This window comes from Lates calcarifer, linkage group LG13 (genome assembly GCF_001640805.2).
Source record: "Lates calcarifer isolate ASB-BC8 linkage group LG13, TLL_Latcal_v3, whole genome shotgun sequence".
In the NCBI taxonomy this organism is placed as follows: Eukaryota; Metazoa; Chordata; class Actinopteri; family Centropomidae; genus Lates; species Lates calcarifer.
In genome coordinates, this window is record NC_066845.1 from 23,631,410 (window position 1) to 23,654,036 (window position 22,627).

The window sequence follows — 22,627 nt, forward strand, 5'->3', positions numbered from 1 at the left end:
AAAAGAGTTTTTCTTTTTCTTGTTTCACAGTTTTTTGAACTCGTTGTTCTCCAATAGTATTTTGAGGTATAGATTAACCAAAGAATCTGGTTCATAATGAAGTGGGGACACAAAAAAGAATTAAAAAATCACCTGTTGAGTTTTTAGTCTCCAAACAGAGGCAGTTAAAGTGTAGATGAATGTAAAGCAGGCTGCTGCAGGGAAAACACCTTTCCCTCTCAACAAACTCCACTGAGATCAGAGGAGATTAAAATAGTTCAGCACCAGCATTAGAGCAAAGGGCGGACCCAGCACTGGTGAATTTAAATCTCTTTGGTAAATAAGCACTGCAGGGACAGACCTCTTCTGTCTTTAAGGGAATCTGCTTCACTTGTCCTCTGCTAGATTCCAGGCTGCGTTATTTACACTTCTCTGGGTTCATTGTGGAGCGTTGTGGGTCGTCCACACTCCACCCACCCACCCACTCACTCGCTCACATGACCCGTCGGCCGGCTGAGGCGCTCTGCGTTTGTCTCAACTTGTTCCCAGCTGCTGACGGTGTCGACTGTCATTCCAAAATATTTGTTCAGAGAGGAGATTAATGGAGGTGTGACGTTTGCACCTCGTGATTCTGACTTTGTCTTGCTTGTTTTGCAGTTTGGTGAATATTTGAGTCTTTTAACTTGATTTAAAGTCCCATTATTTACTATTTACACTACACCTCTACCCTCTAAATGTTAGGGGCGCCACATGTAACACTTTATAATGTGGTTTCTGGTCTTTTGGTACAAAGTGTTTGATGCATTTTAAACCAAAATAAGTTCATGAAATGAAACCTCAGCTAACCTGAGGTTACATCTACATCTCCTTTACACTTCAGAGGTAAATATTTTACTTTGACATTTATCTGACAGCTTCAGTTTCTTTTGCAGGTTCAGATTTTTTATAATATGATGCATTTTTATAGATTTAACTGCCAAAAAGTAAATATATTAGAAATACTTTACATGAGCCTGTTTTTTGCAGGATGGTCACCGCTCCATTCGTCCAGTTCTGTACTCTTAAGGTGCTGGAAGTCACATTTTATTTGCTGACAACATGCACCACACCTGTGCACACTCAGGTGGTGGGAACTCCACCTCTTAAGATACACAGAAAAGTTAGTGGATGTAGAAAATAAACAAGATATTTATGCTGATTGTACATCACGTAGTTAAAAGGGGCTTTTAGAGGCCAGAGCCGTCATACATCAGTGATTTCCCTCCATCACTCTTTGTTTTCTTTCTATATTTCTATTCTGAGATGGGTTTTTTTTTTTTTTTTTGGTCTGTTGTAAATCTGGAGGTCATGAGGTGAAGTTTCTACCACCAGGTGTGGTGCATACTGCTTTTAATTAGGACGCTGCATGGATCTAAGAGTGCAGAGATCTTTTTCTATCCAAATGTTTGTTTGTTTTTAAAATCTTATTTCGGTGCTAGATTCAGCTAAAACAAATGTTTCTTTGTTTATCTGTAGCTGCAGCCAAATTGTTTAACTAGCAACTTTAGTGCATTTAAGCTGTGAAAGTCAGGCGTACAGGTATGTGTACAGCGTGTACTGTATAAATACATCACACCTGTGTTTAAATGTCTCACATACCATGAGGTGATTTATAGAATCTATAGCAGAACAGGTTGAGTTTCACTTCTGTCTGTGGACCTTTAAGGAAGTTTGTTGGCAACACGATGAGGCTTTTACTGGAGGTTTACGCTTCCTTTTTACTCTAAATACTCCCTGTCCTTCGATGTGCTTTACTCTTTCACCAGGTGATCTTGTGTACCATGAGCATGATTGATTGATTGTTCTTCTTGCAATGAGAACAAAGATCTAAAACTAGTAAACAACTCTCAGCCTCAGTCGGCTGCTGCCGTGGCTGCAGACCTTTAATATTGTTACCTCACAAATTCCTCCTGGATCAATACTGTTAACAAACAGGCAGTTATGTATGAAACAAACAACAACAACAACATGTGGGAATGATACTGACCCTGGTCTGAGGACGTGTTCGTCAGTTCAGGTCTGTTAACCTCAGTGATTGATTGGTGGATGGGAAGGGCTCAGCTCAGAGCAGCAGCTGATAACCTTCCTCAGCGTTGTTGTGTTGACTGAGCGGCAGCGTTCCTAATCTGAGGAATGTCGTCTCCCGTGAAATAAAACACTGGTGTTTAACAAAGCGCCTGTGTCACCGAGGCCTCCGCCGCAGCCTGTTACAGTAAAGACACATTCATCAAATTACACAGGAAATTATTTGACTTTACAAACGTGCACACAAAGGAATTCACATTTTAATTTTACATGTACAGACAGTAACTTTTAGCTTCTTTTCAACAAGACACTGATGCATCTGTGATAATATACACTAATAAAACACATTTAATTCATGACTCTCACATTTTGTTTATGCTGCACTTTATTCTTCATCTGAATAAACTCAGACCTGTCATCCTCGTTAGCTGACACTTTTTAGTGCAGTCTAAATCACAATGCACCAAATCAACAGTGTAAAAACAAGATGGCGGCAATCTCTGTCGACACATTCTACAGCCGAGAACGAGATTAAAGTATCAGAGCAACGAAACGTGATCAGAGTTTATGGTTCAAACTTGTTTTTTTATGCCACAAATATGACAAGACAACAAAGACGTTATCATTTATATCAGATTTTTCACTTTCTGAATGGTTTACTCATCATTTCAGACCGTCAGACTGCTACAGACAGACGTTCCTAGTTTGGAGGAAGGAGGAAGGAAAGTTTATGGAGATACAAAACACTGAACAGTCATAAGGCTTTTAGATAAATGTTTAGGCACTGAAATAAACTAGTTTTATACACTGATGACTTTATTTTGTTCCCAAAACTACTTCCTGTTCAAAGACATTGTTTATTTTTTATATCAGGTCCAAATCAAATCCAGAAATTAAAAATACACACAAGTGCGTTTCCCTGATAAAACTTTTGCACTTCTACTTAAATATATATAATTTTTATGTATAACCCCATAAAGACAAACAAGTGCAGCCTCTGTTTTGAGATGACTCCAAACAAAGGGTTTGGTAACCGACCAGACTTGCAGGTTCATACAGAAAGTGCTCAGTCAATCGTTGTCATGTGTCAGTGTGTCTCTGCTTGAGCAACACGATCCAGTCACACATCAGCTGCTGAGGACGCAGTCTGTTTTCTGCTTTCTGCAAACTGCGAGGATATGATGTATTTTTAGCCGAATGTAAAGTATGATGCCGTGTTAACTTAACCACAGTTACAGCAAGGACATTTTGGAACATCATGCAACCCTGCACGTGATAATGCATGGATGTAGATGAGTCATGTCACATTATATCTCAGCTTCACATTCAGGTGACGACCTGTAAATCCAGTTTTCAGCAGCTGTTGTTGGCTAATATTCGTCATGTACATGTGGTCTGTATTTAATTGGTAAAACTGAATATATTCAAATAAGTAGTTTGACATCTTTGGAGACACTTATTCGCTTTCGTGTCAAGAGTTAAGAGTTAGTAGATTGATACCACTTTCACATCTGTTCAGTTGATATGCAGCTGGAGCCGGCAGCCAGTTTTCCCCTGTTTCCAGTCTGTATGCTAAGCTAAGCTAAGCTAAGCTAACCAGCTGAAGGCTGATAGGCTATGCTCTCAAAGTGTCAAACTCTTGCTTCAAATTTGACAAAATATTGAACCAAGATAAACAAATTCATTAAAAGGGATTCCCTGTTTTTTAATGATTCTAAAGCTTTAATAGAGACATTAGGTCTTTATGTTAGCTTTATGTACGCTAACCGCCCTGCTATAAATAAATTATGAAGGAAAAATTATTACAACTGAACATTTTCGAAGACTTTTCCTTCTTGTGTTCAGGTGGACTTGTGACCTCAGTGTGTCTAAAATCCTGGATGCAGCCGTGTTTTGTTTGGAGTCTTTCCATTAGGCAGAAAAAAATTAATTAAAGTCTGAGATTTACCAGAGTTCCTAATTAACTCAAGACATTTTTCTGTCATGTTTATCCTAAACTGCTCTTGAGTGATTAAATTCTGTTAGTGATCTCTCCATTTACCAGTAAAAATGACTTATTAGTGTCTAATGTTTAGTTAGAAACTTTCTGAAATACTGAGGTCAAGGTCTGGACTTTAGTGGGAGAAGTACAAACAGAAGTATTATCACAAAAATAAAGTATCAAAAATAAAGGTGCTCGCAAAATATCTCATTTTACAGTGTTATATATTGTTGTATGTTGAATGAATGGATGATTTTCACTGATTTATTGACTGTAAACAGCACTTTATTGTTGTAGCTCATTTTAACTTAGTTACTAAGTGTCACAGCTCCTGAAAACAAAAGGTTTAGCTCTAAATGCATAAACAACTCAGCCTGTTCAGAGTTTCACCGTCTTATCAATCACATGAGCATCGACCCTGATTAACTCAGACTTTGTGCCAGCGGGTTCCTGAAAGTCCTGACATGATGCATATTCATAGTCTCCCACGGCTCTGTGGATGAAAACACTGGCCGTGGCTGATAATATTGTGGGTCCTATCTCTCCCTTTGTGGAGCTCATTGTGTGTTAAATACAAGTCGTTGTTGGGCCGTTACAGTCTGACACACAGAGCGGGGAAAAAATATTATCTGTAAACACTTCAGCTGTGTTTTTGGACCGTAGGATAAATTTAAGATGGGTTCTGTTATCTCCCTGTCTACAGGTAAACTAGACACAAATATTAGACTTTACTTATATAACACCTTTCAAAGTCTGAGAAAATAAAGGAATTTATAATATTTACAAAGAGATAATTCCCACCATGAGTCTGTAGAAAGAAAAAAAATACACTAAACATCAGTTTGGACTTCAGATTGGATGATATTCAATCGATCTAGAGCAACAGGAAGTGTTAATAACAGTCACTTCATTCAGAGGCCCCTTGACCCCCTTGTAGCTGCTGGACCTGGACCCGGACCTGGACCTGTGCCCACTGGGCCAGCTCAGTAATCCATCCACCCACCTCTGGCTCCTGCAGCCTCCAGAGGAGCTCATAAACTGGTGGGAAAACGTCAACAAGTACTGAAAAGTGTTGACCCACAGTTGCTTTGTTGTGTAACTTGATATTAGTGTTACATGCACAGAAGAAAGAAACCGGGTTACAGAGAGAAACCAGGCTAAGAGCCTTAGTTTAGAAAGTGGCTGACGCTGCAGCGAGAGAATTTCAGAGATATTCAAATGTTATAACTGAGTTATTTAGACGCACAGAGGCTGCTCTGAGTCACTTTCAGTTTTAGTTATTTAAGGATGTGTCGCTAAATACTGTGGTCACAGGTAGTCGTTATTCTCCCTGGTCTCAGAGGGAGTATTTATCTAAAAAGCCTGCACATATTCACACGTGCAAATGTTTCTATAATCGCCTATATCTGGGTTTTTATAATTATTAGTATTGTTTTTAATTATTTTAATTATTTTTTGATTGCTGCAGAAGTTATCTCTGATCTGGTCTTATTTTTTCGGCCGTTGCTATTCCTCGTTCGTAGTATTTTCAGCAACAAAGCAACAGACGGCAGAGTACACAGTCTACTTCCTGTTTTAAGGTCATGTGACGTGTGTTTTCAGATTAGTTTTAACACTTTAACATTATTTTTTAAAGCGCTCATCTGGACACAGGTTGTTTTTGTTTTATAACGCTGTCTTAAAATTAAAATATATACATGTGCCTGAGCGTTAGATCATGCATTTACTCAGGGTTCACGGGAGGCCCGATTCTGCCCAAAGCCCCTAAAAAGCCTCGGAGCAGCCGTGTCAAATCTCACCATAAGTCTAATTTCACCTCCTGTTATCTCCCTGTTTCCAGTAACATGAACGCCCAGACCTGTTCTAGATAATATCCAGTGATCCATATTTCCTCATGTACACTTTACTATTTAAGTATTTTTGATTTAGTCAGCTAATCTGGAGGCTGATTTGATTACTAAAAGAAGTCAATCTTCACTCGACCTGTCTCTTGTCCGCTGGCACTGACCAGCATTGTAAGTCTCTCAACATTAAACAAGTGAAAACAAACAATTTAGAGTCAATTTAAATGATTTTTTTTCGCCGTTTTTGCTGCAACAATCCCGCAGGGAAAAAAAAAATCTCCTGTTTTCCCACTACTGAGGGGGGTGAATCACGTGCTGCCACGATGACATCACATGCCAGGGGGCGGGGCGTCGTCGGCAGTAAACAAGGAACGGACCAATCAGAGAGCTCGGTGGGACGTTATTCCGCTGCCACTCAGGCCTTTATAAACTTTGTGTACCTCGGTATAAGGAGGCTGTTTTCTCCTTCATCTGCTGCTTCAAACTATTCACAGTAAGTTGTTATTATTTTATGTTTTTTCTTGTTTTTTTATGTCAAAATATCACAGCTTGACGTTTACGTTTACGATATATAGCAAAAATACCGATGAATGTTTATGTTTCTTCGGGATTTTTGTCGTCGTTTGTGTCCAGAATTAAAAACATCCCAGTGTCGGTTTAAAAAATGATTACTTTAAAAGCTATCATAGGGTTATTTATTTTTTTGAATGAAAAATATCGATATTTTTAATGTTATCCACCAGTCCTAGCCGTCTTGTTTCATTCGGCTGCCTTTGTCGTCGTCTCCCCCTGTTTGCTAAATAAGAGCAGCCATTGCTAGCTTCTTTCCCATCGGTTTAAATTAATTAAGGAAAAACCACATAAATAAATACGGGCGACATCGGCCACTAGTGGATCGAGTTGAAAAGACCGTTACTAGTTAAACTTCTGGTTTTAATTTCGATTTCCTGGTCGCGGTTTCGATGTCCAGGCCGGTGCCTGTGGCTCGGATCCCGTGACTGTGCACAAAACAAAAACAGGCTCGGTTCATTGTTGGGGTCTGGCCAAGTTTCCGCTCCCAGGAAAACAGCCTTAAAACAATCAGTGCAACCACTTTTTCTTGCGTACAGGTGAAGATTGTGTAATAATCCGGCTCGTGTGGTTTAGTAGTGCTTATTTATCCTGACTAATGTCCCTGGATTTGGGGCGAACAGTCGGGAAATGACTGCACCGTCGGGAATGTGTATTGCGGTTTTAACGCGGCTCCCATTTCGTTATGAATCATGAGACTGAACAAAGTGTACGACAGGATCTGGATCCATGACAAGTATCACGCATGAGAAGGAATTTCTCTGGTAAACGACCATCATCCCTATCATCTTTCTCGAGAAATTGTGTTGTAATGGAGCCTCTCTGCTTCGTCACGGTCTGAGCTCTCGGCCTCCATTAACGACCATCCTCCTTGTTTGGAAATTGTGCCCTAACTAGCTGTGTTTTCTGGTTGTTTTCCAGTAGGAAGACACTATGCTGCCTCTAGCTGTGTTGGCAGTGTGCCTGAGCGCGGCCCTCTCAGCCCCCAGTCTGGATCCACAGCTGGATGATCACTGGGACCTGTGGAAGAGCTGGCACAGTAAAAAATACCACGAGGTGAAGCATTCCTCCTCTGTGGTTCTTTTCTTTCTTCAAATACCAGCACAGAAAACTCTCTGAAGTGTGATTATTTTCTGCAGAAAGAGGAGGGCTGGAGGAGAATGGTATGGGAGAAGAATCTGAAGAAGATTGAGCTGCATAACCTGGAGCACTCCATGGGCAAACACCCCTACCGCCTGGGCATGAACCACTTTGGCGACATGGTGAGATTACACTTTAAACACACAGACCCATATCTGGCAAGGAAACACTTATCAGACTTCTGGAAACCAAGGAAAGCTATAGAAACTGAATCTGATAACTGACATATCAATAAAACATGTTGGAGACAATAACGAGAGTGCAACGTTTTGGGAAGAAGATAGATGAAGCAATGATTTTTATGTGAGTTTATTATGTGATAAAACATTGTGTACATCCAGGAAGAGAAAAGGAACAATACAACAATCAATGGATTTAATCTCATGTGAGTTATGGTCAAATAAAGTCAGAAAAATAAAGATTAAATGAAAATGAACTAGAAGTGGTGTGAAATCTGAGAGTCTGGAGAATGACACAGGATAAAGTTACTGATAAAAGTTCAACTAAATGGGACAATAATTGCTAAGTGACATAGAATAATGGCACCAAATATTTACGATCACGTCGTCATTGTCTCCCACTCACTTCGCTGTCTTTCCACACAGACTCACGAGGAGTTCAGGCAGATCATGAACGGCTACAAACCGCGCAAAACAGAGAGAAAGTTCAAGGGATCCCTGTTCATGGAGCCCAACTTCCTGGAGGCCCCACGTGCTCTGGACTGGAGGGATAAGGGCTACGTCACTCCCGTTAAAGACCAGGTAACGATGAGGTTTTTCCCCTCTTTCTGTGTGTGTAGCCTCAGGAAGCTGTCTGGCAGCCACAACCGATAAAAGCTGTCAAGGTGTGGTTTAACGTCTTTTTAATTCTTGGGAAGAGCCATGGAAAGATTAGGATCTTTTTATGAATCACTTTTCGGACAAACTAGTAAAGACTACAGCTGTGGCTTGTGCTAAATTCTCCAGGCACAAAAAAACATCAGCTGTTGATAAACTTGACTTGCCATAACTTGCATGAGCATTTGTACACAACTGGCATGCATCCTGATTTTTTTTTTTCCAGAAGCCAACCAGTCCTAGTCAAAAAAATGAACATACAAGAATGTAAAAAGGGTCTGTGTCTGTAAAACTATGGCTTTTTCTTTAACAGAGGTTGAGTTGTTCACAGTGAATCAGCTCAGTTGTAATAATAAAAGTCACCACAAGCTCTTATTCTAACAGCTCTGTTAGCGCTACAGGAGTTAGAGAGACATGACCTAACATCAGCTGCTGGAGAAACTCAGTAAACATGATGATGTAATTTGCAACTTTGGACATTTGCGCCCCCACAAATTAACTTATGCGAAGTGACGAGGGCACCACGGAAGTCAGTGTTTTGCTTGGGCAGGCAGATAAGATGGTTCAGTGCAGGGTTGTTTTTGTTATCTGCCAGCCTCACACACTCCTCCCAGGCGGCACAGTTTGTCCTCTCCACCCCCCTCCTCAACATACATTAACACTCCTGTAAGTTGAAACCAGTCTGACCGGCTGACTGTAAGCCAGGCCAGGGTGGAGCAAACACTATCACATACATTAGACCAAAGTGCAGGAGAGCAATATAACTTTATTTCCCTGACTCCTGAAAGCCTCAGAGTGCAATAACAAGATGCAGGGTGCCATAAGAACAATGTAATTAAAGGACTAAAACAACACTTAGAGCAAAATCTAAGAATAAAAATTTGATTTGCAAGGGAGAAAGAAGAAGGCTTAAGAGTAACAGTGACAAAATCGTGTTATACAAACAACAAAATGACCTTTAATCATTCTGTAAGATTAGTTTTAGAGCAGGATTCATCAGATCAAATACAAGATCAGCTTGAAATCTGGATTCTTAAAGCAGCAAAATCTCAAGAAACCAAGCTCTAAACTTCATTTTCTACTGTTTCTATTTACATCTGTATCTAAAAATCTAATCCTATAGCACATGTCCAGCAGTGCTGTGTCACAAACTGATTTAAAGACATGGTTATTGTCATTATCAATAACACGTTGGTGCAGAAATTGTTCAGAAAATAGTGAAAAATGTCTGACCAACAAGTCCAAAAATATTCAGTTTAATATCTTAGAAAGTGAAGAAGACACTAACATTTGACAGACTGGAAGCAAGGTATTTTTTAAACTTACTAATAATTGCAGATTAATTTTCTGTTAATCGACTAATTCAATAATTGACTGAATCATAAATGGACACAAAACCATGAAAAAGTCAAAGTATCAAACATTAATTTAAAGAAAACAAACAAACAGTTGATCTTTAAGTCTGTAAAACCAACTTTGTCAGAGGTGATGTGATATATTGATACCAGTCACCCAGTCTTAACACATCCGTCCGTCTTCTCTCTTTCTTCAGGGTCAGTGTGGTTCTTGCTGGGCTTTCAGCACCACCGGAGCTCTGGAGGGTCAGCAGTTCAGGAAGACTGGCAAACTGGTGTCGCTGAGCGAACAGAATCTGGTGGACTGCTCCAGACCGGAGGGCAACGAGGGCTGCAACGGCGGTCTGATGGACCAGGCCTTCCAGTACGTCAAGGACAACCAGGGCCTGGACTCTGAGGACTCCTACCCTTACCTGGGAACGGTAAGAAAATCAGATTTAAAGACCTTGAATGGTCTTGAATACAGACGGTGTTTTGGATCTAGAGGTTTGTGTCGGTGCTATAACATCCCGTCCACCTCCTCCATCCAGGATGACCAGCCATGTCACTACGACCCCAACTACAACTCCGCCAACGACACCGGCTTCGTCGACATTCCCAGCGGCAAGGAGCGCGCTCTGATGAAGGCTGTGGCCGCCGTGGGACCTGTCTCAGTCGCCATCGACGCCGGACACGAGTCCTTCCAGTTCTACCAATCAGGTCAGTTCGCCGAATCAGCCCAGAAGGTGGTGCTAGGTCAACGTCGTTCACAGCCGAGTGGTCCGAAGCTTTAACTTGTGGTTGACTGGATCATTTTTTGCGGGTGTTTTAGGAATCTACTACGAGAAGGACTGCAGCAGTGAGGAGCTGGACCACGGCGTGCTGGTGGTGGGTTACGGCTACGAGGGAGAAGATGTGGACGGCAAGAAATACTGGATCGTCAAGAACAGGTCGGTATTTCTAAGGGATTGTCAACCCTTAAGGAGCCTTTTGAAATTATTTGAATTAAGTCTTTATCTTTAGATGTCTAAAAGAAAAATCCACTCTTTTCCTGATGTTTTGTTTGTCTTCTTGCAGCTGGAGTGAAAAATGGGGAGACAAAGGCTACATCTACATGGCCAAAGACAGAAAGAACCACTGTGGAATTGCGACGGCGGCCAGTTATCCTCTGGTCTAACGTTTGCACGGCTCCACTTCGTAGCACCATAGTGTTTTTTTATTGCAATAGTTTGACTGGAGACGAAGGAAGGAGGAGGCTTCAGTCCAAGCGACACATTGACAGGAGATTCTGCGATGTTTTTATGAGGAGAAACACTGTTGTTTTTAGGGAAAAAATGGCGCCATTTTGTTTTGGCTGGTTTTATGCCACTTTATTTTGTCTGAAAAGATTTTAGTGTAGCGTTTATTCTTTGTAAATATGTGTATGCTACTTGGTGAGTGAGACGTTAACACTTGCTTCGGTCATTGTAAATGATTTTTTTTCTACTTTTACTGTGATCAATTAAAGTTGTGAAACACTAGTTTGGATGTCTGTGAAGATTGTTCAAGTATTTTGATATTTTTCTGGGGTTTGGTCTCAATTAATCTAATTTTTTACGATTTCTCTGGTTCCATCTTCTCAAATGTCAGTTTTAATGACCGTAAAGTGAAAATGTTTGGGTTTTGGATTGTTTGGTCAAACAAAACATCTCCCCATTTTCAAACCAGACGACTAATTGATTAATCAAGAACCTAATCGACAAATCATTTGATAGTTATATACGAGTTTTCATGAGCGAGGTTAAGAAACACAGCCTCACTTTTAACAGTATTCAGTAATAGTCCAAAAGACTTTTAAAGAGAAGTAGCATGAAGATTTTATGACATTTAATAAGAACAAAATAAACGTTAAACTCATTTAAATTGAATAATATTGAGTCTTTAAAAAAAGTAATGACGTAATAATTTGAATAATTTGAAAATGAGCTCTTAGCTAAATCTGGTACATTATATACATAGATGGTGCTTTGTCCCTGTTGAATAATCACTAAACAACAATAGCACTTGTAAACTTAGCTGTGAAACATGTTAATGATCAATCACTACTATTGATCTGTTTGTTTCTCCTGGACAAATGCAGGGATCAGTGTTACTGCACAACATTTTCAGCTGTTCTCGACGGAGAGAACTGGTCAGAAAATCATTCCTGGATCTGCTTTATCTTTTATAAATGTCGTAACTCTGAATATTCAGAGCACTAACTGAGGCCTCGGCTGTTCTCTGTTGATAATCCCACATGCTGGTTTGAAAAATAATCAGCTGTACTCTGACTTCTTGTACTGGCTCTTACAGGATTACTGATTCTTGCAACAATGGTGTCGATTCATAAGGAAATGGCATCGCCCCTTCACTGCAGGGAGTGTAGTCACGTCACATGACCTTATAAATCTGTAACACCACAAAGGTGACTTGACAAGCTTGTTCTCAAAGGTATGACGTGCAATTGTTGATTTTCTTAACGATATAAAGAATAATAGACGGCTGCTTTGTAGTTTGGAGGTTGCAGGTTCAATTCTTGCAGGAGGCAACACCTTCTGAGGTTAAAGACTGAATAAAAGCCTGCAGTTCATCGGTGATGGTGTTGAAGCTTCCTGTCAGCTGATTTATGAGGATGAGGTCACTCTTCTGAAGCACCTGAGAGCGATTATCACTCAGGAGGAGGAGGATATATAGGAGCAGGCTGTGTGGAGAAGCTGTTTGCTGGGTTTTGTTGTTGTAGTTTGGGCTGGAGACCTCTGGTAGTTCCGTTATTCGTCTTTTTGTTTGATCAGGGTCAGATTTTCCTTTTCGATAGGTTAGGGGGAGACGCTGGGAGCGACGGCCCATTGTGTGGCTGGCCCAGCGCCTTCCCATCTTTTATTCCTTTCGGCCGGGATCTCCAGCCCCGTTTTGTTTTGCTTTTGTTGCAGTTCGGGTTAAAATCACTGAATGTTTGTCTCCACACGAGACGTATTTGGGGGTTCATCTCTGCAAGTGTTTCCCCACACATTTATTTTTGCCCTGCTGTTCAGTCTGAGCAGTGTTTTTGTGTGTAGATAAGTATTTTATGCTGTTGAGTGTCACCGAGACATTAAAATGTCTGGTCTTTGCCTCTTCGATGTGTGCGTTTTCTGGCAAAGCACTGATGAAGTTCTTCCCCTCTGTTTTGGTTCCCTGAATTAATACCAACCCAAAACTGCTCAGCATCACACACTGCTGTTGATACAATCACACAATAAAACTCTGCTTCATACACACTGCTTGGAGTTTAGCAAGGACTGGGGTGAGGGTGTCCGTCTTCTTCTTTCTGAGTCTAACGAGGTGGTTCAGGAGTCCTTGGGCTTCAGTCCAGCAGAGTTGGTGTTACACATACTTTATTCTCCATCTTAAGGGTGGGGGTGTCTCTGGTCTTCTCTGTTGCTCCTCCTCCTCCTCTTCTGAAGCACCTGAGAGCGATTATCACTCAGGAGGAGGAGGATATATAGGAGCAGGCTGTGTGGAGAAGCTGTTTGCTGGGTTTTGTTGTTGTAGTTTGGGCTGGAGACCTCTGGTAGTTCTGGTAGATTTTCCTTTTCGATAGGTTAGGGGGAGACGCCGGGAGCGACGGCCCATTGTGTGGCTGGCCCAGCACCTTCCCATCTTTTATTCCTTTCGGCCGGGATCTCTAGCCCTGTTCTGTTTTAGTAAACACTGATCAGCCACGACATTAAAACAGCTGACAGGTGAAGTGAATAACACTGATCATCCCATTACAATACAATGTTCTGCTGGGAAACTTTGGGTCCTTGATTCATCTGGATCACATAAACATTGTTGTAGACGATAAAGAGCCCAAGGTGTTGACCTGGCCTCCAAACTCCCAAGATCAGTAAAATCAGTAAGACGATGTCGCTCTAAATGAGTTTCCAGGGTCAATAAAGATCTAAATATACAAGATTAGTGAATTAGAAACTGGACTCTTCCTCTTTCTTCTTATGGAATATGGTGTTTATGTTTATATACAACATGAGAAAATGAATTCAGGAAAGTTTCAGCTGCATTATAGTTAAAAGAAAATGCATTTGACTCGACAAAATCCTTTCTGTTTAGTCACTTTTTAATTTCAGCATCTTAAAAAATGATGTGAAAGAACAGATAAACACAGATCACAATAAAACGTTGTGATCTTTCCATCCTCTTGTGCTCGCTGTACAAACGTGAGCTGTTGGCAGCTTTCACTGGAACTTCTTGACGAAGGACAGGTACTCGTTGACGTCGTCGGGGGAGCCGACCACGAAGGGCACCCGCTGGTGGAGCGCCTCGGGCTGGACGTCCAGTATCCTCTGGGTGCCGGTGGTGGCCAGGCCTCCCGCCTGCTCGATGAGGAAGGCGATGGGGTTGCACTCGTACAGCAGCCGCAGCTGTGGGCCGAGAGTTTTAAAGGAAAAACACGATTTAAAGATTTCAGCTCAGGGATTCTTGCATCTCAGCTCAGCAGCGCGTCTGGTCTTATAGCAGCTACACAAAGACACACGAAGAAACGTCAGCAGTTCACATGGTTTCACTTCCCGGTTGGCACCAACCAAACCAGGCTGAATTTGGCAGAAGTGTGAAAGTTTTCTCAGTGGTTTCTACATAATTTCACCTGTTAAATGTCAGAGTGCAGCAGGTGCAAACACACTCACACTCACAGCCACTGAGATGATGGTGGAATAAAAGTGTTCATATTATTTTATTAGTTTAATTGACCTGTTTTTACCATTTACTCTTATTAACCTCATGTTAATGTTCTGCCTCTGTGTTTAAAATGTGCTGTATATATAAATTGCAGTGCCAGCAGATAAAGGTCAGCACTCAGGATCTGGGTCATTATGCAGCGAGCTGTTAAAGCTGACGAAGGCATCAGAAGCTGTGGATCAAGACGTTATTCCACTTCTGATAACCACATGCTCTTTTTTTGAATCGTATTTGTCAGAATTTGAAGAAATAAAGGATAAAATCCAGTTAGATATGTGAATAATTCTCAGTATATCCAAGATAAATGGGTTATAGAATGAAGCTGCCGGGAAGGAAACAGGTGAGAGGTTGTAGTTTATCTTTACAACCGACCTCGACCGTCTCTGAGCTTTATTTATCACAGGACGAGAAAAACAGCTCCGGTTACACTACGCCCAGACTCACTGTCACTGAATGCATCATCACCTGAAGGTCTACTTCAAAATATTATCCAGTATTCCAGCATTATTGCATGAGGAACACTCTGTGACTGAGGTTTATTAAGTGAGTGTTTACCTTTCCCTTGGGGCTCTTCTCATTGGCCGGGTACATGAAGATGCCTCCGTAGGCGATGGTGCGGTGAATGTCTGAGACCATGGAGCCCACATATCGGGCTCCGTAGGGGGAGCTGCCATCCTGCAGGAGAGGAGGGTGTTTTAAACGTCAGTGCATGCAGTTATTGAGTGAGCAGTGTTGTATCTGTTGGTTAAATGTTCGGTGTTTTGCATCCTTAAAGATCCAAATTCCAGTCATTCACAGGACATAAACTTTTACATTCATTTGATTAGGTATAGAAACTGGAGCACAACACATTTCTATCACAGACTGAAATGTATTTAGGTTGTTGAAAATTTTCAATAGAAGATGACATGGAATGAAGGTCTTGTTTGCTTCTCCTTTAATCAAATATTCAGTGGTTCAGTTTTTGACTGCATTTCATTTTGTTTAGATAAAATTTAAATGTGTGTTATTGTGTTTTTTTGTTTTTAAATGTTTAAAATTGAGAAACACTTGAAAGAAAACTATTCAGCACATCCAGTCTTCCAGTTATAACACAGTATTAATCAAAGTGTGATATATAAGCAGCCAGTCAGGCAGCTCGCTTCAGAGCTGCAGCCACAGCAGATCTGCTTCGTTCAGAGGTCGTGACCTGCTCTGCTGCTGCTGAGGGGAAAAAACTGAACAAACAACAAACAGGTCAAAGTCCCAGTCGGCAGCAGCTGGAACATAACATGAAGTCTGCCAGAGGAAGGAGCTCTGGGCTTTTACGCAAACGTACAAAAACAGGCCGTGGAGAACTTCAGGATCAGAGATTTGCTCAAGAAGCGGACGATTAAAAGTTTGATTTTATTTGTTGACAGTTGATCTTTTCTTATCTGTGATTTATTTCACTGTGTTCACTCCCTGACACATGCAGCAGGGCTCTGAAACATAGCACTTTACTGAACAAAACCACACTCGAGTAGAAACCGAGTGGAGCTGCTCTGATGTGAGCTTCATGTTCAAACTGGCGCAGCGTGATAAAGAGTCATGTGCTTGCTGAGTCACATCCCTGTCATCATACGGGAGTGTGTGTGTGTGTGTGTAGTATTTCCTGAAAACAGAGCGTCCCATACTATGCAACACTCACAAACACACGCTATTAGAAAAAATAGAAAAACTGAAACCACATCCAGCTGACAGTGTGATACTTCCTAAAATAAAGGAAGAGAAATTGAGAGAGAGAGAGAGAGAGAGCAGAGGCGGGAAAGAAACAGTGAAGGGAAGTTTTTGAGGATAAGATGAGCATGAAAATTAAATTCAAACAAACTGCACACGTCCTAAACGCTGCTAAAAAACATTACGTTTAACTGTGTTAGTATCTATCACCTGCTCTTGGCTCACAGCTGAACACATGATACTCAACATTTGCTGTTTTCTGATGAAAACAAATGATCTTATTGGATGTTTATGTTAATGCTGTGTCAGTCAGTCGCTGTCCAGCCTGTCGGATTTAGTTTCAGGAAGTTACAAAATAATTTGTGGAATAGGAAGAAAAAAATACTGTGATACAAAAATAGTGATTATTATAACGATCTCCTGACTTTAAGGAGTTTAAAATAATTCTCGGGATTTACCATCAGAGTTGCTAAAAGTATTTCTCATCAGGTGACAGGTCAGAAACTGAGCACCTGCTCTGAAACAAACGAATGATGCTGAGGATACTGGTAAAATGGACTGAAACTTCCTCTTTGGGTTTTTCTCAGCAGCATTTGCATTAAAGTTCAAACGCATGTCACAACCTCATGTTAACAGAATGACAGTGAGTAGGTTTGTGGTTACTGCTGCTTTTATTCTGGGTCACGATGCTTATGTTTAAAAAAAGAAACGATCCAAGGCTCTCCTCTGGGGAAAGAGGTCAACAGCCTTTATTCAGACGCTATTTAACGATGAGATTCATAAAATCACCAACACATACATGTTAAAAATGAGCGGAGTGGGGCGACCTGATGGCTGAATGATTAGGGCGTGACTCGTGTGCCCCTGAGCAGCGAGTCCCTGGTTCGACTCCTGCCCGGTCAGACCATTTGCTGCCTGTCATTCCCTCGCTCTCTTTCCCTGCATTTCCTGTCTTTCTCCACTGTCGCTACCAAATAAAAGCACAAAATAAATGAGCTGAGTAACAACAGCAGCAGCCGTCCTCAGGGTGTAACCCTCAGTGCAGAGTTTCCTCTTTTAAAAACACACTGCAAAGACCTGAGCAGGAATTTCTGCAGTTATGTTGTCTTTATAAAAGGGGAAACTCTGAACTTTTGTGCACATTCACCACACTTTGAACTTCTTACTACTCTGCAGAGTTACATGATGAGTAAATATACACTATGGCATCATTTCTACTTGAAATTTCCCTTTTATGTGGCAAAATTAACTTTTACAAGTTGTAAAAAGCCTCTGAAACAACTCTTCTACTCCTCTGAGACACTAAACTCTCCACCAAAACCAAGATTATTCTTCTGCCCGTTCAGGTTTAGCAGCTCTTTAGCAGCTGTCCTCCAAAGAAGCGAGCTACAAACTTTTAAGAGCCACACAGGCAGTGTCAAAAATCCAGGTTTTTACGTGGGATATTCCTTTAATCCTAAAGCCCAGCTGCAGCCAACAGGTTGTTCAATTCTGAAAATAAAATTAATGTTTCTCTGTCTGATTTTGTGGCTAAGAGGAAGCCTCAGAGATGGATATTCAAGCTGACCCATCACTGATCAGACATCACGACCAGATAAACTTTACCATCATGTTTGTGACCGTTGCCGGAGAGAAACGCTGAGTGTGCGTTTGTGTAAACGTCAGTTTCCAGATGAGAGAAGCTGCTGCCGTTTCCTGAGGAACAGGATGTTTCCCAGTATCTGTGTCACCATCCTGCAGCTCAGCTGACCGAGCTGCCGCCTCTCGTCCTTGAAGATGTGTTCCAATACTGAAGCTACATGACATTTAAACTGTGCACTGCAGCGTGAAATGAACGAATTACGACTGAAACTACAGTGAAAACACTTAGAATCTGTTCTCCTCACTGTGTGAAGATTATTGTTCACTTTTGCAAAAAAAAGGTGAGTGATTTCACAAAGACAAAAAAGTGTAAAAACAAACTGTCTTCTTGTGAACTCATTCTACCGGAGCAAATGCTTTGTCAGGACTCACATGATGAGTGTGTGAGGCCACTGGTGTTTGAAATCCTGCCTCAGGACTGAGCCTGAGTGTAGCTGTGTGTCAGCGAAATAGATTCTCCGGCTCGATCCTACTGAACAGTGTCACATTCACAACCACAAACGCAAAGTAGAAGCGATTAATGCCACAACTTCAGCTCAGATTAAAAAGAAAACCCCAGAGACACGCTCTCACCTCCGGGTACTTCTTGTGCTTCAGGTACTCGTTGATGGAGGGGTGGAAGTATTTGGCGTAGCCCTCGTTCAGACTGTAGATCTTTCCCTTCTGCTTGATCTTCACATTCCTCTCGGTCAGGATGAACTCACCGATGGCCTGATGAAGAAGAAGTTTGATTTGAGAGCTAAAACTGTACAGAAGATGAAGAATATCATGCTTTTTGAAGAAACTGAGTTTCTAGTGAAAGAAAAAACATGTCAGATTTCAAACCATACCTACAGAGACCTCTTTAGGCCTGGAGGTCTCTCGTGGTTGTGTTTGAAAACAGCACAACAATCTGGTTTTTCAAAGGTTTCCTGATGCATAACAGCAACAAGAAGACTTCCAAACATACACTGAACTTTTTCATTTATTCCTATGATAACGAAAGCTGCTTTTCCAAAGGCAAATTCCCAATGATCAGTTGACTGGTCGCATGTTCTTTCTCTGTGGGTAAAATTAGAATCTGGAATAAGATGTCTGACAGGCTGAAATCCATAATTCAGACTTGATTTTACTCTTTTTTTTCCTAAAAACCTTGGAAAATCCTGGACAATCTCTGTGGAGAAGTGGGGACATTGAATTGCACTGAGTCACTCACAGGGTCCAGCATGAAGAAGTTGAGGCCAGCGCCGGTGCTGAGGGCCACCAGGGTGGCACTGCCGTACAGGGCGTAGCCGGCACACACAATGTTGTTGCCCTGCTGCAGGGCGTCTTTGTCTGTGGGCTCCCCCTCCGTTATCTGAACGACCCGAGTGAGGAAATGAATAAAAACAGAGCAGAAGCACAAACAACTGCGGTTAAAATAACCTCTGGTCTAATTTAGAAGTGTCCACTTTAATAAATGAATGATTATATGGAACTATTTTACAGCAGAAGCTCAGTGTTCAATTAAAATCACACCTGACTTTGTAGCCTTGTGTTGTGTCATGTTTAAAACCACTATAACAGACTTGCAGCTCTGAAAATGATTAGATCCCTTTCTCTGTGGCTGCAGTTTAACGAACTGAAACCTGGATCACGTGGACAGCAGCGCCACCTTGTGCCAGCAGAGTGTAACTGCCCTGACACTCACATACTCATATGTTTCATAAGATGTGATGAATTTAGTCATGTTATTTCTATTAATCAAAACTAGAAAAAAGGAAAGACTCGACTGTATTTGTTGTTTTTTTTCATCCTCCTGCACAAATGTGTCGAAACAACAACATGTAATCACCAACATTTAAAGCAGTTACATGTAAAAACAAAACTAAACCTAAACTGAAAACAGCTGTGTAAGGTGAAACTTGTTGTGTTTACTATTTTTACATTTTTGAAGCTAATAAGAACAGTTTCAGACCAGGATATTCTTTTCAGTGTCTGCATGGTTTGTGAGTCTTTACTGAGGTCAGCCTTACCCGTTTGTAAATGGCAAATATGGTGCCGATAGAAGCCAAGCAGTCGATGTTACTGGAGCCGTCCAGAGGGTCAAAACAGACCACGTACTTCCCCTGTGACAAAGTAAAATCAAACTAAGAGGTTATAAAAAAGCAGAAAACAATTTTCTTTAATTCACATTTGTGGCTTTTTATAATGTGGAAGCCTCAAACTATAATAGACAAATCATTACCACCATTAGACTCGACATCGAGGTGATGGGAATGACAGGCGTCTACACTACGAACATCCCAGCTGTTAATTGTGGCTGAAGACATTATTCGACTTCACAAGGCGCCTTTGTTCATGAACTGTGAATAATTTATAGGTCATCTAACACAGCAGCAGCCAGGTGTATCCTTCAAAATGCAGTATTTATTCAGCAGATACACAAGGACTGTGTGGTGATGCATCAGGACAACATTCAGATGATCCTAATTTTATTTTATTTTTTGGTGTATTCAAGACTAAAATCTCAGTTATTAGACAATGATTTGCTAAAAGTTTTGTAAAATCTGCAGGAGGCATCTTAAATAGCTGCACTAAAAGTTGTTGTAGTTGTGTTAAAGCCACTACAGCGTCCCTTTATCCTCTCCAGACGTCGTGAGTTTTCAGGAAAACATAGACTCCCAGATGAATTGTTAAATATAATTACTATTATGAAATAGTTTGTTTCTCCTGTAATTGCTGATAATAATCTGAATCTGTGGATTCTTTGAGCTGCATGATGTGAAGTCGCACTTTGGCGACACCGAGTGGTAACAAGAGGGAACTGTTTCAACTTTTCCAAAGTCTGTTGTCTTCCTCAGTAGACGACCAGTGTCCATCACTCACCCTCTTATCCTTGGGAGTGATGATGAGCTCCTTGTTCTCCTCAGAGACCATGCAGCAGGTGCTGTAGGAGGCCTGCAGCATGTTGATGACCAGGTCGTTAGACAGCACGTCCAGCTTCTTCACGTCATCCCCCGTCACGTTCACCGAGCCCGCCAAGCCCTGCCTGCACAAACACACAATCAGCAGCCAAATTTTTCAGGCAAAAATGTGACTGAGAGACAACCTGTTGAAGGAGAAACAGTTTGTTTCGCCAAGAAATGGATCTTAATCATCTTTTTCCCCCAAAATCTAAATGTCAACACAAAGAGACAGGAGGTTGCTTCAGAGATCACCAGCCTGCGAGTGCTAATTTCCTTCATTTAGTGCCAAACAATGTTGATTTATGCACGGTTACATAATGTCAGTTCATGATAAACTCACTGAATAATGAGCCATTCTTTGTGAGCTGGCGTGGTTTCAGCAATTCTCCTTCACGTAGAACATTTTCAGTATTAAGACACACATTTTCTGTGTTTATAGCCCCTAGGAAACTACAGTTATGGATGAAGATGTAGCCTAAAGCTAAGACTCAAATCAACCTTTTTAGCCTCAGTGAATTCAGATAAAAACTGGCCCACCCCTCAACAAAGATTTGGTTTTTGTGTCACATTTGAACAATCAAAAATGTTGCGATTACACTATTTTATCTCCTGCTATAAAAAGTCATCACAAAGCTGCACAATCTCAATCAGATAGGAGTGTTTGAAGTGCGACTCACACTAGAGCAGCACCACTTCTACCCAGCACAAAACATTCATTCATATCAGCTCCACTGCCCGCATTGTTCCACCTCGTCGATGGCTGAGTGTTGAAATCAGAACTGATCTATCAGTCTGTCAAAACACAACCTCAGGCCCTCAGAGGAATCACCCCGGCTCCTTTTAAATCGACCGTGGGAGTGAACAAAATGTCAAACATCCAGCCAGAGCATGAGACTCTGCGAGCTCTGCTCTGCTGCTGACCTTGACCTCTGACCTCTCCGTGGAGGGATGCAAGCAACACGAGTCAGTGCAGTATCATCACATTAATGCTTTCTTTGTTTACTTTGTCTACTTCAGTACTTACAGGTGGGCCAGGCCTGCCTTGCGCACAGCGGAGGAGATGGCTTTGATGGCAGTGAGCATGGCGTTGATGAGCTGGGTCAGCTCGCCGGTCGCCCCCTTAGCCTGGCGTCCGGTCTCAATGACAAACCGGGTCAGGGTCCATACGTCCGTGTCAAACGCCGACTGATCCGACATGCTGGTTTTCTGCTTCTCTTTCCCCCTCGGGTTGCGGCAGCAGAGCAGATCAGTGTGTTCGCCGGGGCCGAGGACCAACAGCAAGTGAGCGTCCTCGCTGCCAGCCAAGTCCTTTTCATACCCAGAGCGATGAAGCCAGGGGGGGATCTATTTGTGAGTGCAGCCGAGTGGAAGAGCGAGTGTGTGTATGTGTGTATTTGGAGATGGGCGAGGGGGTGTCGGGTGTCAGCTGTAGAGACTGGCACACTTTAATCCTGCACAAGACGAGCACTTATCAACTCTTTTATTCATTTAGTGAAAAAGCTTGCATCATGTCAGTCAACAGCGACAAAACTTGAGTAACATGAGGTAGATTTCTCAGTATTTTCACCACAGTTTGTTTGCACACGAACCAGTGTAGAAGAACAAGTTTCTATGCACTACATCCAGGTCCATGTGGTGAACAATGTGTTGAGATTGAAAAGAAAATAATCTTGGTCGCTTCTGTTGAAACATCCTGCAGGAAATGTTTTAACAGAACTACATTTTGATGCTTTAAACCTGCACACATGCACTTCTGCCGCAGAACAACTCCACGAGTTAGCTTACAGGGAGTTCTGCTTCAGTATTTTCTGTTTTGAGGTCTCTCTGAGCTTCACGACACTTTGGTTCAACACTGAAGGATGTGAGTTTTACATTAAGA

At 41.6% G+C, this 22,627-nt stretch overlaps 2 protein-coding genes across 2 annotated transcripts; one reads left to right on the top strand and one right to left on the bottom strand.

The window, feature by feature from the left end:
• The first annotated feature begins 6,203 nt into the window (after positions 1 to 6,203).
• On the top strand, positions 6,204 to 11,268 carry ctsla (cathepsin La). The gene is made up of 8 exons (XM_018668980.2): positions 6,204 to 6,361; positions 7,360 to 7,494; positions 7,578 to 7,700; positions 8,184 to 8,339; positions 9,967 to 10,191; positions 10,300 to 10,468; positions 10,581 to 10,698; positions 10,826 to 11,268. The coding sequence occupies exons 2-8, from the start codon at positions 7,372 to 7,374 to the stop codon at positions 10,923 to 10,925; spliced, it is 1,014 nt and encodes a 337-aa protein (XP_018524496.1). The 5' UTR covers positions 6,204 to 6,361; positions 7,360 to 7,371; the 3' UTR covers positions 10,926 to 11,268.
• Positions 11,269 to 13,841: 2,573 nt separating this feature from the next.
• fbp2 (fructose-1,6-bisphosphatase 2) lies at positions 13,842 to 22,086 on the bottom strand. The gene is made up of 7 exons (XM_018668981.2): positions 21,773 to 22,086; positions 20,669 to 20,831; positions 19,816 to 19,908; positions 19,017 to 19,157; positions 18,395 to 18,532; positions 15,038 to 15,157; positions 13,842 to 14,166 (listed from the first exon to the last, which is right to left on the bottom strand). The coding sequence occupies exons 1-7, from the start codon at positions 21,943 to 21,945 to the stop codon at positions 13,981 to 13,983; spliced, it is 1,014 nt and encodes a 337-aa protein (XP_018524497.1). The 5' UTR covers positions 21,946 to 22,086; the 3' UTR covers positions 13,842 to 13,980.
• Between the last annotated feature and the right edge of the window lie 541 nt (positions 22,087 to 22,627).

Excerpts from the sequence above, each read along its gene's own strand:
- ctsla (XM_018668980.2), top strand. The coding sequence starts at position 7,372 with ATGCTGCCTCTAGCTGTGTTGGCAGTGTGCCTGAGCGCGGCCCTCTCA. Across the intron at positions 8,340-9,966 it reads TCACTCCCGTTAAAGACCAG|GGTCAGTGTGGTTCTTGCTG; the intron begins GTAACGATGAGG and ends CTCTTTCTTCAG. Across the intron at positions 10,192-10,299 it reads CCTACCCTTACCTGGGAACG|GATGACCAGCCATGTCACTA; the intron begins GTAAGAAAATCA and ends TCCTCCATCCAG.
- fbp2 (XM_018668981.2), bottom strand. The coding sequence starts at position 21,945 with ATGTCGGATCAGTCGGCGTTTGACACGGACGTATGGACCCTGACCCGG. Across the intron at positions 19,158-19,815 it reads TATTTGCCATTTACAAACGG|ATAACGGAGGGGGAGCCCAC; the intron begins GTAAGGCTGACC and ends CGGGTCGTTCAG. Across the intron at positions 14,167-15,037 it reads AGAAGAGCCCCAAGGGAAAG|CTGCGGCTGCTGTACGAGTG; the intron begins GTAAACACTCAC and ends CTCGGCCCACAG.